Source organism: Carassius carassius, chromosome 10 (assembly GCF_963082965.1).
Source record: "Carassius carassius chromosome 10, fCarCar2.1, whole genome shotgun sequence".
Classification (NCBI taxonomy): domain Eukaryota; kingdom Metazoa; phylum Chordata; class Actinopteri; order Cypriniformes; family Cyprinidae; genus Carassius; species Carassius carassius.
The window spans coordinates 18329592-18345337 of NC_081764.1; the positions used below are offsets into that span (position 1 = coordinate 18329592).

A 15746-nucleotide genomic window follows, 5' to 3' on the forward strand; every position below is an offset into this window, starting at 1 on the left:
CTATAGTTGTGTTCTTGGCCTGTGAAGAGCATCAGATATTTTTTGTTTACAGTGTATTTATTATTTAAATGTTATGCATGGTAGCCAATTGCACTGCACACTGCAAAGTGGAGGAATGGAGGTTTTGGGAGGAATAACTGCTTTTGAATGCAAGAATGAAATGATGATTGTGTAATGTTTCTTTTGTCTTCATTTTATTACTTGCCTTTTTTAAAGAATGTTATTAATTGAAGAAATCTTTTTTTAGAATTTATCAAAAACTACAGAAATTCTGTTATTAACTCTAGGATAGCATATCAGCTGTTTTTTGTTTTTCAAAATTTCTTCCTATTCATATTCATAACTCCTCATTGTGCCTGTACAGGAGTATGATTCCAGTGACCGAATTCCGGCAGTTCACGGAACAGCAGCCAGCATTCCGGGTTCTGAAGCCATGGTGGGATGTGTTCACAGACTACCTCTCTGTGGTCATGCTCATGATAGGTGTGTTTGGATGCACTCTGCAGGTAAATATTAAAAAAATTCCCATTAAACCACACACTGAAATAACATTTTGGTCTTTCAAAGTTTTTTACTGACATCTTAAGACAAACTAAGACATACAGTCTTCCTTGATCCACAGCAATAGAATAATGAATGACTTCACACCATAGATGGATTTCCTCTGTGCATGAATAGCCCACTGTTGGAGAGTGCATACTGCATTTAGAAGTGGGAGTTTGTTAACAGAAAAAATTCCACTCACCCCACTCGAAAAGATTACTCCTTCCCCTCAGGAGGCCCCTCTATAAACACAAAATGACTCCTGTGGTAAAGCTACTCAGCCTCAAACTAGTGGGTGGAGCTTCAAGCACACGTGCCCTCGAGTTTCAATTCCTAGATGATCCTAATTATTTTTAGCCTCAACAAACACTAACAGGAACCAACTGTTAGGGTGGGAATATCCCCCGCTATGGCTGGAGTTGTGCATCAAAGAATGGGACAGTCGCATTATGTATTGCAATTTCTGAATTGAGATTGGATATTCATGATGCTCCCAGTGAAGGCTGTATTAATTGATCTAATTAATGCGTTTACTAATGTCATGGCATAGTCCTGTGGTTCTGAGGGGGGAATAAATAGCCGCCTCTTTGCTAAATGACCATGTTTGACTGGGGGCACTTTGAGTGGCCATGTAGTGCATAATGCACATTTTATTAGGCACTTGGGGCTGCTGCACCTCACATCCATTTTACTGCAGAGATGACGGAGCTGATGCTTCATTAGCAGGCTTTACTCAGCAGCCAGCTTGTTGTCTTTGTGCTACACTATAATGCTGTGTAGAGCTCTCACAATCTTTTCCCTCTTTTTTTTTTTTTAGCAGAGTTCTTGTTTCTCATTACCTTTCCAGACAGAAACCACATGGTGTAATTATCAGACAAACTTAAACAATTTTGCAGGAAAAGGGGGGAAGTGCACACATCTTGAATCATATACAGAATGCTTTTGTTTACTGCTTTTCAGTTCTAGTGAAAGGTTGTTGTTTTTTATTTATTTATTTATTTATTTTTGGCCTGGTGTGTTGAGTAGTCGTTGAGCACCTTTTTCTCCTAGCCCAAAGGTAATTCATCTCACTCTTATATTTAAATGGCTAGTGTAATGTAGGGCTGGGCGATATGACGTTTTTAAGGATGAAATTAAAAGTCTATCGTTTCATATTATACTCTATAGTTTATTTCGTGGTGCCACAAAATACATCGTTTATGGCAATACTTTTTCATTTAATGATGGCAGTCTTACATGCATTACATGGGGATGCAGGCAGAAATGTAAATAACAGCATGCGTGCTCATGTCACATTGTTGTGAGTGTGGAAATGAAAACTTAATGTTTGCACACGGTTTTAATCACTGCAGTTTAAAAACAACTGATTTTAGGCCGTTGAAACACAAACAACAGAGCTATATGCATGCACTGTCTCTGTTTCTGTGTGAGAGGAGTGCATAAGCCACACATCAGCTGCTAATTCAGGTGCATCTCAGTAAATTAGAATGTCGTGGAAAAGTTAATTTATTAAAATTAATTCAACTCAAATTGTGAAACTTGTGTATTAAATAAATTCAATGCACACAGACTGAAATAGTTTAAGTCTTTGGTTCTTTTAATTGTGATGATTTTGGCTCACATTTAACAAAAACCCACCAATTCAATATCTCAACAAATTAGAATATGATGACATCCCCATCAGCTAGTCAACTCAAAAAACCGGCAAAGGTTTCCTGAGCCTTCATAATGGTCTCTCAGTTTGGTTCACTAGGCTACACAATCAGGGGAAGACTGCTGATCTGACAGTTGTCCAGAAGACAATCATTGAACCCCTTCACAAGTAGGGAAAGCCACAAACATTCATTGCCAAAGAAGCTGGCTGTTCACAGAGTGCTGTATCCAAGCATGTTAACAAAAGGTTGAGTGGAAGGAAAAAGGGTGGAAGAAAAAGATGTGCAACCAACCGAGGGAACCGCAGCCTTATGAGGATTGTCAAGCAAAATCAATTCAAGAATTTGAGTGAACTTCACAAGGAATAGACTGAGGCTGGTGTCAAGGCATCAAGAGCCACCACACACAGACATGACAAGGGATTTGCTGAACCACAGACAAGGTCAGAGGCATCTTACCTGGGCTAAGGAGAAGACTCACTGGACTGTTGCCGAGTGGTCCAGAGTCCTCTTTTCAGATGAGAGCAAGTTTTGTATTTCATTTGGAAACCAAGGTCCTAAAGTCTGGAGGAAGAGTGGAGAAGTTCATAGCCCAAGTTGCTTGAAGTCCAGTGTTAAGTTTCCACAGTCTGTGATGATTTGGGGAGCAATGTCATCTGCCGGTGTTGGTCCATTGTGTTTTTTTTGAAAACCAAAGTCACTGCACCCGTTTACCAAGAAAACCACTTCATGTTTCCTTCTGCTGACCAGCTTTTTGCTGATTTCATTTTCCAGCAGGATTTGGCACCTGCCCACACTGCCAAAAGCACCAAAAGTTGGTTAAATAACCATGGTGTTGGTGTGCTTGACTGGCCAGCAAACTCACCAGACTTGAAACCCAGATTAAATCTATGGGGTATTGTCAAGAGGAAAATGAGAAACAAGAGACCAAAAAATCCAGATGAGCTGAAGGCCACTGTCAAAGAAACCCGGGCTTCCATACCACCTCAGCAGTGCCACAAACTAATCACCTCCATGCCACACCGAATAGAGGCAGTAATTAAAGCAAAAGGAGCCCCTACCAAGTATTGAGTACATGTACAGTAAATTAACATACTTTCCAGAAGGCCAACAATTCACTAAAAATGTTTTTTTTTTAATCATTATTATTATTATTATTATTATTATTATTGGTCTTATGAAGTATTCAAATTTGTTGAGATAGTGAATTTGTGGATTTTTGTTAAGTGTAAGTCAAAATCATCACAATTAAAAGAACCAAAGACTTAAACTACTTCAGCCTGTTTGCATTGAAATGATTTAATAAACCAGTTTCACAATTTGATTGCCACTTTATTGGCTTTGAATGATTGCATAAATACATATATGCACCCAAATTCCCAGCTTTGCAAGTAGCCTATCCTCATAAACAAAGCCATTTAGATCTTAAGGGATCGTAAACAGTTACGAAAGAAAGCTCCGGTCTTAAAGGGTAAGTGTTCCAATATTCATTCTGTCTACCAAAATCTCTCACTGCTCTTGACTAAATTACTTTTGTAAGTAGAATAAGAAGAAAATAAATAAATAAATGATAATAATTATGCCTATAGATGGATAGATAGATAGATAGATCGATATAATTTACAGAGTGAAGACTTATTTATTGTAGTTTTTTGTCCTATTGCTTGTCCTATTACTGACTGTTTATTTATCTCCAGTGAACTTCTTTTTTTTTTCTTGTATTATTTTGATTTCAACATTGGTGACGATTATGAAAATTATATGGTATCAAAGATTTTAATATCATAAAAACCTCATTAAAAGAAAAAATAAATAGTGATATATATCGTTCTCGTGATATAAAATTACTCATATGATGATACAAGATTTTGGTCATATCACCCACCTTTAATGTAATGATTTTTCATTTCCTGAGTCAAACAATGATGTCAGAGGACCAAAATAGTTATCTTAAAAGAGATGCTCCTTGTCAGATAGTGTTACACTGTTCCTGGAAATATATGGGTGGTGTGGATTTGTAATTCAGTCCATGCAATGGCCTTGTCTGCTATCTTAAACACGCTTGAGGTTTATTTATTTGCTCTCTGCATTTGAAGTTCATTAGCATTTACTGCATACTTGGGGATATTAATGTAATTATAATGGATAGTACATTGGTTAGAATGGTATATTACATAGTTATAATGTACATGGAAAGATGCTGGTTTAACTATCCCCCAACTACTTTAATGCAAATTTCTGTCTCTTCTTTTTCACTCTTCTGTCCATTTAGGTGATGCAAGATAAAATCATATGCCTTCCTCAAAGGACATTCTCGCCAAACCAGACAGAACTGATGTGCCCACCTCCTTCTACAAATAATGAATCAATAGTGCCTGTCCATGAGTTGAAAGGACTAAAGACGAACTTGGATATTCAGCAGTATAATTACATAAACCAAATGTGCTATGAAAAGGCACTGCATTGGTATGCTAAGTACTTCCCTTACCTGGTTCTCATACATACTGTAATTTTCATGGTGTGCAGCAATTTCTGGTTCAAATTTCCTGGCTCCAGCTCTAAAATTGAGCACTTTATATCCATTCTGGGCAAGTGTTTTGACTCCCCATGGACTACGAGGGCACTGTCAGAAGTATCTGGGGAGAATCCTGAGGAGAAGGACAAGAAGAAGAACAGTGCCAGTAGGTCAAACCTTGATACTCCAGTTGGTGAGGGCAACCTGGAAAAGACTCAGTCTTTAAGATCCATTCCTGAAAAGATTGTTGTTGAACAGCCAGTAGCAAGTGTCCTTGACAAGAAGGAAGGAGAGCAAGCCAAGGCCTTGTTTGAGAAGGTCAAAAAATTCCGCCTGCATGTGGAGGAGGGTGATATATTATATATGATGTATGTCCGTCAGACTGTTGTAAAAGTACTCAAATTTATCATTATAATTGCATACAACAGTGCTCTGGTGTCACAGGTTAGGTTCAGTGTTACCTGTACTGAGAACATGCTGGACATGACAGGCTACCGGTACTTCTGTTGCAATCATACTATGGCCCACTTGTTCTCCAAGCTCTCCTACTGTTATTTGTGTTTTGTTGGAGTTTACGGCCTTACCTGCCTTTATACATCCTACTGGCTGTTCTATATTTCTCTCAAGGAATACTCTTTTGAATATGTCAGGCAAGAGACTGGAATTGATGACATCCCCGATGTAAAGAATGACTTTGCTTTCATGTTGCACATGATTGACCAGTATGATCCCTTATATTCCAAGAGATTTGCAGTTTTTCTCTCAGAAGTGAGTGAAAACAAGCTGAAACAGCTCAACCTCAACCACGAGTGGACAGCTGATAAGCTTCGGCAGAAGTTGCAGACCAACAGCAATAACAGACTAGAACTTCAACTCTTTATGCTGTCTGGTCTCCCAGATACCATCTTTGAGGTGACAGAGCTGCAATCTTTGAAGCTTGAGATTATTAATAATGTTACCATACCAGCAGCCATTGCCCAACTAGAGGATCTCCAGGAGCTTTCGCTTTACCAGTGCTCGCTCAAGATCCACAGTGCAGCCACCTCCTTCCTCAAGGAGAACTTGAAGGTGTTGCGAGTTAAGTTTGATGATGCCCGTGAACTTCCACACTGGATGTATGTGTTGCGAAACTTGGAAGAGCTCCATCTGAGTGGCTCTTTGAGTTCTGATGCATCAAAGAATGTGACCCTAGACTCTCTACGAGAGCTCAAAGCGCTGAAGACACTGACGCTCAAGAGCAACTTCACCAAGATCCCTCAATCCATTGTGGATGTGGCCAGCCATCTACTACGCCTCTGTATTTGCAATGATGGCACCAAACTGGTCATGCTAAACAACCTGAAAAAGATGGTGAATCTTACAGAACTTGAGTTGGTGCACTGTGATCTGGAGCGTATACCACACGCCATTTTCAGCCTGTCTAATCTGCAGACTTTGAATCTGAAAGAGAACAATCTACGCACTATTGAAGAGATTGTCAGCTTCCAGCACCTCAGAAAGCTGACCTGTCTGAAGCTTTGGCACAACAGCATTGCTTTTATACCTGAACACATTAAAAAACTCAACAGCTTGGAGCGCCTCTACTTCAGTCATAACAAGATCGAGATCCTACCTTCACATTTGTTCCTGTGCAACAAACTCCGTTACCTTGATGTTTCCAATAATGACATCCGTTTCATCCCACCGGAGATAGGCGTTCTCCAAAGCCTTCAGTACTTCTCTGTTAGTTGCAACAAAATTGAAAATATTCCTGATGAGCTCTTCTTCTGTAAGAAGCTGAAGACTCTAAAGCTTGGCAGAAACATGCTGTCTGTCCTCTCACCAAAGATTTCTTTCCTAGGTGTACTGACTCATTTGGAGTTAAAGGGTAATCACTTTGAGTTCTTACCAGCTGAACTTGGCCATTGTCGCGCCTTAAAGTGCAGTGGACTTGTCGTAGAAGACTCGCTGTTTGAAACGCTGCCTACAGAAGTCAGGGAACAAATGCAAGCAGAGTGATGACTGTTTTGCTTTCATGCCAAATATTGTAATCTGACTCCTTAAGAGGCAAGACTCCAGGGGTTTCGTCCTGTAGTATGTATAGTGATCTATATGGGTGAGTACTTGCAATTTCATGTTTAGAGCTGGACTTGTACTTAATCGCCTTTTAATGCAAAAAAGAGAAACATCTAGGGATGAATACCTTTTAATGCCTTACATTATGGAATGATATTCCAGACATTATTCAAAAGGAATTGCAAAAAGGAAATGCGTTTTCAATTTGTGGACACATAAAATGTGACATAATCCATATGCAAATCGCGCATTACCATTTGCATTTTCGTTAAGCGAACGCACTGTGTCTGCCAAATTTAAAATGGAAATCCAAAGTCCATTTGCAATTGTGTTTCCCATATCTTACGAGCTATGAGCCTGTCATATTTAAATAGCAATATTAATTACCACATTTGCCTTTTCACTCTCTCTGCACTGTGCATGTAAACTGCCAAAACTCAAATGGAATTGCAATTCCTTTTGCATTTGAATTTCCAACGTCTACACGGAAACCTGTCAATCAAGTGACAGGGGTGGGGCCATTTTATTGGGCGTGTTTGCATTGGGAAGTGACGTCACTCACAGTCGACGGTAATAAATAATTATTAATTAATTAGTGTGGACTTTGTCATCTGAATACTTAATAACCAATAAGGTTAAGGATGTGTCTTAAAAATTACTTCATCTTTTCTATCCTGTGTAGCTTTACTTAAAAAAGATGTTTCCTGATATTGACACTTTATGTTCTTTTTGTGGTGCTGAACACGAATCCATTTTTCATCTCTTCTGGGAATGCACATATACATCATCTGTTCTGGAAGAATTTTTGTATCTTCGATCATACTAAAATGTACCATGTTTTACTATGGTAAATATGAGTTATCGATAGGGTTTATAATTAAACCACAGTAGCCACAAATGTACAGTTGTCTGAGACGTTTTGAAATGTTCTTTAACATCATGAACCATAAAATGTAGTCAGTGGTCTGCTATGGTTTATTTTCATAATAAGTAAACACAGGTCACAAGTTAACACGGTCACATTTCCTTGATTCAGCGGCGGCACATCAGTCCTGTCTTCAATCGAGAGATCTGGAGCTGATTCGGTGTAGATCAGTAGCTTGGTGTTTAGTGACTCTCGTCTCGCGGTGTGCCGTCTTTTAGCGCGTGTTCGAAACCCGCGCCAACACAGATGGACTTTATTTTTTTTTTATCCTACTTAATTCAGCCGCAAAACAGGCGATCATACTAATAACTTGTAATCTTTACAAGAATATCTGAATCATGCAATGAGCAAGTCTGCGTCAGTCAGTAAACACTTCATATAGCGTCAGTTTGTGATTTCAGAATCGCAGAGTCTGCTGCCGTCATTCCAGCACATCTGCAGCAGAGACCTGAACCAGGAAGTTCGTAACCAGATAACACGGTAACCAGTTAAACCGTTACACCGGGAAGATTAGGCAAATAGACTGGTGACGTAGGTCTGTGCGCGTTTCTCAATACAAAGTACGCTGATTTCGGACTTGCAACTTCGGTAGTTCAGACTTTGTGCATTTGACTTGGGAGTGTGATGTCTGCGAGGACGCAGGTCCAGTAATTCTGCAAACAGCAGCGTACTTGATAACTTCAGTCAGCTTGCCTTGACTACTGCAATTTTCCTCACTGTATATTTACAATAAAACAAAAAAGGATATGAAATACCACTGCCTCCTTTCATTTTTCATTTAAACATAATAATAGCAGCAGAAATGTACTTAGTTCAGGGAAATGTGTATATATACAGTCATTACAAATGAAACTAAATATTATATCAGTTGCCTCTTTTATTACCGTCGACTGTGAGTGACGTCACTTCCCAATGCAAACACGCCCAATAAAATGGCCCCACCCCTTTCACTTGATTTACAGGTTTCCGTGTAGACGTTGGAAATTCAAATGCAAAAGGAATTGCGATTCCATTTGAGTTTTGGCAGTTTACATGCACAGTGCAGAGAGAGTGAAAAGGCAAATGTGGTAATTAATATTGCTATTTAAATATGACAGGCTCACAGCTCGTAAGATATGGGAAACGTAATTGCAAACGGACTTTGCATTTCCATTTTAAATTTGGCAGACACTGCGTTCGCTTAAACGAAAATGCAAACGGTAATGTGTGATTTGCATTTGCGTTTGGATTATGTCACATTTTATGCGTCCACAAATTGAAAACGCAATTGCAAATACAATTTGCAATTCCTTTTGAATAAAGTCCGGAATATAATTCCATATAATATAATATAATATTACATTGTAGAACAGGGATAGGCAACTTTGGTCCTGGAGGGCCACTGTCCTGCAGAGTTTAGCTCCAACCCTAATTAAACAAACCTGAACAAGGCAATCAGTGTTTTCGGGATTACTAGATAGATACAGGCAGGTGAGTTTTTATGAGGGCTGAAGCTAAACTCTGCATGATAGTGGCCCTCCAGGACCGGAGTTGCCTATCCCTGTTGTAGAATATGAAAAAGATGCGTTGTAAACATTTTAAGACTCTTTATTTAATTTTCTATACATGTAAATCATAAAAGTAGACAATTGACAGGGATTTATTTTAAAGACAGTGGGATGCAATTTCATTGCATTCTTTCACTGCATTTGACTGACATTTGCTTTCATAATCCATTAAGCTTTTGCAGGTCAAGTACTGTACAACATGTTTTGCACTGGAAATAGTGATATTAGAATATGCACTAGGAACTTTAACATTCCTTTTATTTGACACTTTATGTGTATATAGGACTTTGCAAGGATTTGAAGTATGTATTATAGGAAAATAGTTAATGTAAACATTTATACTAGTAGTATTTTTTTTTCTTCCTGCATATTTACTGATAATTCTTAAGCTTTTGGAAAGCAGGATCCTTATGCATGTGTTCTCGGGTAGATTTACATGTTTATCTTAGCATTACTGTTTTAGTGATGAGTTTGTCTGCTGTTGGCAGTAGATCCTGGGCAGATAAAGGTAACCACATTTCAGTATACCTCTTATGTTCTAGTTGTGCCTAGCTTCAAATGTCACATTATGCATTTTCTGCTGTGGTTTGCTTAGTTTTAACAGTACTTGACTTTTCTGGTTGAAGACAGAAAGCAGATGCAGAAGGCATTTTTCTTACCTTAACTTGGTCTTTTAATGTACACACATTTTTCTTATAAACCAACAATGTACTACAAATAGACATTTCGATTTATTAATCATATTAGTCAACAGTATTTGTCATTTAAGCTTGCATTGTACACTGTTTCTATTTTATGCAAACTAAAAGAAAACATTTGCCAGAAACAAAGCTCTAAACATATAAACAAAAGCATTTGAAGAAATGTATTCTTCTATAATGTCTATAATATGCAAAAAAAGATCTCTCAAGGTGCACTAAGATAAATCAGGTTGGTAGTAGGCCTGTCTCGATAACTTTTTGTTGTGCAATATATTGTCCCAGCAATAATTGCAATTAATAATATTATTGTCATTTTAAGACCATTTTATGCCACTGAATATATAATCATAATATAAAAGCATAATAATGCAAGAAGACCTACATACTTTCAAATGACAACAAACTTTATATTCCGATACCTTGAAAAACTTGAATAAATAGTAAATAAACATTTTCTAACAAAAATGGCAAAGTAACATGTAGAAAAAAGAAATATTCACGAATAAAATGTATGAAGATTTTCCCAGATTCCAGATTTTTTTCCCGGACCTTATTTTCTTTGTAAATTAAGGGTGCATTGTATTGCTGTAAAAAAAAAAACAAACAAACAAAAAAAACAATTTTAACAATAAAAACAATAAATTTGAACTAGCACCAACTACATCATGTTATGTACGAGAAGCTGCAAAGACACTGGCGCAAGTGGAATGCAAAAAACATGGTGACATTAATGTTTAAGTAAATATAATGGGCGATACATTGTCACTAAAAATTATTGAGGTCATGTACATATATTGTGTAATAAGTCGATATATTGATTATTGCGACAGGCCTATCAGGTAGACTTAGTTCCCACAGTATTTTCTCTCAGCTAGACAGTGGCGATTGATTATGAGTGTGTGTGTCTTTTCTTGAGGTCATGTACATGGCAATTGCATCGTCTCTGATCTGATCTTGCCTTGTGGGAGGTGACTCATCTGATGTACTGAGATCAGCATGTGGCCTTTTTTTAATAGATTGCTGTTACATCGCCATCATAAACGAGTGTCATTGAATCAGTGTTTCATGTATGAATTCCAAGACACTGGTAATACACATCTTTAGTTGCTTTAAGGTTAAAACTGAATACTTAGATCACCAGACCTTTGTGTGTTTTGCATGTATTCCTTTATTAAAATATTCACAAATAGCTTTGGTGCATTTGAAGTGATTTTTGTTTGTTTTTGTCAGTAGACCTGTCTTAGGTCAGGAAGGTCAGTTCATGTTCTGGTCTTATGTCTGGTCTGCATGTTAGTGGTTATAGTGATGTGAATGCCAAAGCTTCAGAGTGGCCTTTTTTTTTTTTTTTCTGGGCATAAAAGGAAGGATTTGTTTTCCATTAAATAAAAGTGCTGACATAATATAGTCAAGTCACTTTTATTTATATAGCCTAGTGCTTTATACAATACAGATTGTGTCAAAACAACTACATAGTGCCGCAATATGCCTTATTTTATGCCTTAATTTTGTATTATTTTCATTCTACCAAAGTGTTTTTGATTTGTAAAACAGCATAAATAAAATGCATTATTTGTCCCTTGTGTTGAGTTCAGTTGATGTTTTGAAATTCTCAAGGGAGAGTTGTCACACAGGTGGCAGTATTGTGCAGTAAATGCAACAGATTCGAGTCTATCCAATATTTAAGGATAATTTGCTTATTTCCTAAATGCATGCATACACCAGAAAGTTTAACACATTGCTGATGTTAAAAATGTAACTGCAAACAAGATTTTATTTATTTATTTATGTGGGATGACAGTATGATGGTGAAGATTATTCAAATATGTCTCAGTCATATTTGTTAAAATTTTGAAAATGAAATGGACAGAAAAATTAGCAAAATTATTTACATAATTGAACTGTGTAACAGTATGCCTTAAAAGGGGACCTATTATGCCAATTTCACTTTTATAAACTCTCACTGAGGACACAGTGGATTAATTTTATTCATGAAGGGAATATGTCCAAGAAAAACCCTAAATTCGTATGTGTTAAAATAATGCAAATTATCACAAACTTTACAAACAAGGGCCAACAAAAGTTCATTCTCATATATGGATCAATACCAACTGTTCGTGATCCAACTTCATATCCGGGACATGCAAATAACTAACTTTTCATTTTGCGAATGTTTGGAAACCTTTCTGAATGTGTTTTTTAGCACATTGTATCTGTATTCACAGAGACCAGAGCTATGTCATTTTTATTTTTTAACCCCCAAAACACTCACCATCTTTATAATTCATAAACGCAAATCGATTGCTTCTTAAAAATAAATAACGACATAAGTTAGCTCTGATCTCATTGAATACAGTCAGAGACAATGGTAACTTTATCCACATTAGCCGTTCACCGTGCTAACAAACACATTCAGAAAGTAGGGATGGCTGAGGTGAAACTTCAGTTTTGACTCAATGCCTGCAAGTGACCACTAAACTTAGGTGCCACAGTGGAGACGAGTGTCATATTGTTTCAAAGCCTCGACACGGTTCGGCACATTTGTTTCAACTGTTTCACAAAATATCCCCAAAATATAAAGTGTGGTACTTGTGTGTTCTGGATATGAAGTTCACGAAGAGTCGGTTTTGATCATAGACCGTATAAAAACAGGTATTAATACATCTTCATGAATTCAATCACCAAAACTCAATTCTAATTTTATTATTGGAGAGTATCCGGAGCGTGACTGTAAAGGCTCAACCCTCCTCTGGAAGAAGGGATATGGAGCAGCAGCTCATTTGCATTTAAAGAGGCACAGGAAAGCAGCATGTTTCTGCTCGCACCCAAAAAGGGAACGTTTGGACATGGTATAGTAAATGATATGTGTGGTACTTTGAGACTTCACAGAGACATTCTGGGGACACCTGAGACATTACATCTTATAAAAAGGAGCATAATAGGTCCCCTTTAAAGCCAATAATTTAATCTGTATAGCATGATTCAATGTTTTGTTTATTTTTTTATTCTTAAATATATTCAATATTAGTTTTTCAAGCAAAAAATAAATTAAAAAATGCATTGCGTTTAAATTGACTTTATTTTCATATGGTGATTAGGAGAATGTTAGTAAATGATGATGCTGTATAAAGCAGTTATAGGCCTAATTTATATGAAAGGGAATTATTAATGTCTGATGGAGCAATCCTCTGTCTAATGGAGGTATGTGGGTGTTGTCTCCTATCTCATCTCATGTTCCAGCACCAAGTAGGGATCAGAGAGTGTTTGGTCACATGATCAGCTGTGATGGATATGCCTATTGATAGCTGAATCATGGTCTGGTCTACAGTAAAAAGCAGAGAGGGCAAATACTATAGCTACTGCCCCTTTCAAAAGCATTACCTCTGCCTTGCATGTAGTTATTTAATGTAAATTATGTTACATTTGAAGGTAAAATTTGTATTTTATTATTATTATAATTATTATTATTGTAATCAGGGAAATAAAAAATGTCCTCCATGTACCTCTACCTGTACAAAACTCCAAAAGAGATGGAAGCAAATATTTTGTTACAGTTTTGCTCTGTATACTGGCATGTCATCTAACTTTGACTAAGGTGGACAGCGAATGCCTTTATATAGAACATATCTTGTTTAATTACCATCCTGAAACACAACACCACATACAGATCTAAGGCAGGCAAGTACTTGCACCCTAAAATAGAAAGTACAAGTACACTATTTTGTCAACAAAATGGAGATGTTTAACTTTCGTCTGATCCCTTGTCATCACGTAGTCTAAAACATTCCATATACCAAATGTAGAATGGCTGACTCATTACAAATAAGAGCTTCAACAGGTGATCCACGAACCCTACAGGGACCACATTTGCACTCCATAGGGTGCAGCAATCAGTGGCGGATTGGGACAGTAAATCAGGCCGGGAATTTGACTCCACCCCAGGCCACCTCTGTTGCTGCAGTCACCACCACCCAATTCATGTGTCCACCAGACTGCTAAATTCTTTGGCTCTTTCAGTAGTTTGAATTGGGTGATACTTCCTTCGTCACCTTCAAAATAAATAAATAAACATTGTAGACTAGACTACATATTGTAGGCAAGAAAGGGAAAATCTAAATTTCTGGTCAAATTTGGCACTAAAAAAATACTGTATACCCATATGTAAAAAGTGTGGTAGTTTGTCATTAAGATGCTCTTTTAAAACTTCTATCATTACATATATTTGTTATTTATTTTTTATAATAGATTTTATCTATTGTAAGTCGCTTTGGATGAAAGCGTCCATCTGCCAAATGATTACGTAATTACTAGGGGTGGAAGAGTTCAACTTTTTCAAGGTTCGGTTAGTTTCAAGGGTTTAGAGTCACTGTTGTATGTGCTATGTTTATAGAAAAAATAGATTTTCAAAAATATATATTTTATCATACTATTAAGAATATTCTAACTACAACTACAAACATGGATGGAGATTCTAGAAAGCAGTGCACCAGGATTAATGATAGATGCTCCTCCTTTGCTAACTGCACTACTGGAGTCCCTCAGGGATCCATTTTAGGACCAATTTTATTTAGTTTATATATTAATGACCTGCCATTGATTTGCCCAGAAGTTCACAGCCAATTGAACGCTGATGATACAGTTATCTACACCCATGCGAAAACTAGAGAACAAGCTGCAGCAAAACTTACTGCAGTGTTAACCAAAGTATCAGACTGGTTAACTCTCAATTGTCTTACTCTTAATGTAAGCAAAACAGTGGGTATCTATTTCTCTATTAAGAGGAATGTTACACAACATCAACCCGATATCTGTATTATGGGAGAGGTGATACATATTGTTGATCATTTCAAGTATCTGGGCATAATTATTGATTCTAATTTAAGTTTTAAAAAACACATAAAAAAGATCTCCAATTGTGTCAGAGCTAATTTGGCTAATTTTAGACATATAAGACACCAGTTACCAACAGCCGCAGCTAAACTGTTTTTGCATTCAGTGATTTTTTCACAATTATCTTACTGTTCGACAAGCTGGTTCCAGGTGGGTCGGACCACGCTAAAACCTTTATGTACCCTTTACAAACAAGCTGTGAAAGTTCTCGACAAAAAACAAAGGACTATCACCATTGCGCCATCATAAAAAAATACAATTTATTAACCTTTGATAGTTTTCTCTGTTTTGCAGACATGTGCCTGATGTATAAATTGATCCATGATCTTGCACCACCCCCACTCAAGCAATGTGTGTCATTTTGCAGAGAAAATGTAAGGGTCACCAGGGCTTCTGTAAGAGGTGACTGTTACACGAAAGACAAAATTTGGGCAATCAGCTTTTTCTTTTTCTGTAGTAGAAAGGTGTAACTTAATTCCACCTTATATTAGAGATTTTGAAAGCTTTCACAGTTTTAAAATATCCTTAAAAACTTGGCTGAAGGCGAATCAATTATGTGATTATTAATCCATGGAATGTGTATCTATATCTGTGTTTTGGTTTGTATGCGAGTACTGTTTTGTCACATGTTGTTTGTTTGTATCTGTTTTGATAGTATTGTCTACATTTTCTATATTGTTCTTCTTCTTTTTTTTTCTTGCCCAGGGACCACAGATGTAAATTAGCTTTACAGCTAACTCTGGTACAGGGCTTGAACTGTGCACGGTCCCTGTCAAATAAACTAATAAAAAAAAATAAAGCAACCAGCACAAATAAATACAATAGAGTAAAGATACAGATAAAATAAACTGACTTTTTAGGGTTTTATAGGGATTTTTAGCATTAGTTTTTAGTTACAGAAATTGAATAAAGTAATCGAAG

General features: G+C 37.0%; 1 protein-coding gene across 1 annotated transcript; it reads left to right on the forward strand.

Annotated features, from left to right (window-relative positions):
- Window positions 1-365: 365 nt before the first annotated feature.
- Window positions 366-6904, forward strand: LOC132151918 (volume-regulated anion channel subunit LRRC8C-like). The gene is made up of 2 exons (XM_059560466.1): window positions 366-506; window positions 4468-6904. Exons 1-2 carry the CDS (start codon window positions 369-371, stop codon window positions 6706-6708), a joined length of 2379 nt encoding a protein of 792 aa, XP_059416449.1. The 5' UTR covers window positions 366-368; the 3' UTR covers window positions 6709-6904.
- The last annotated feature ends 8842 nt before the right edge of the window (window positions 6905-15746 follow it).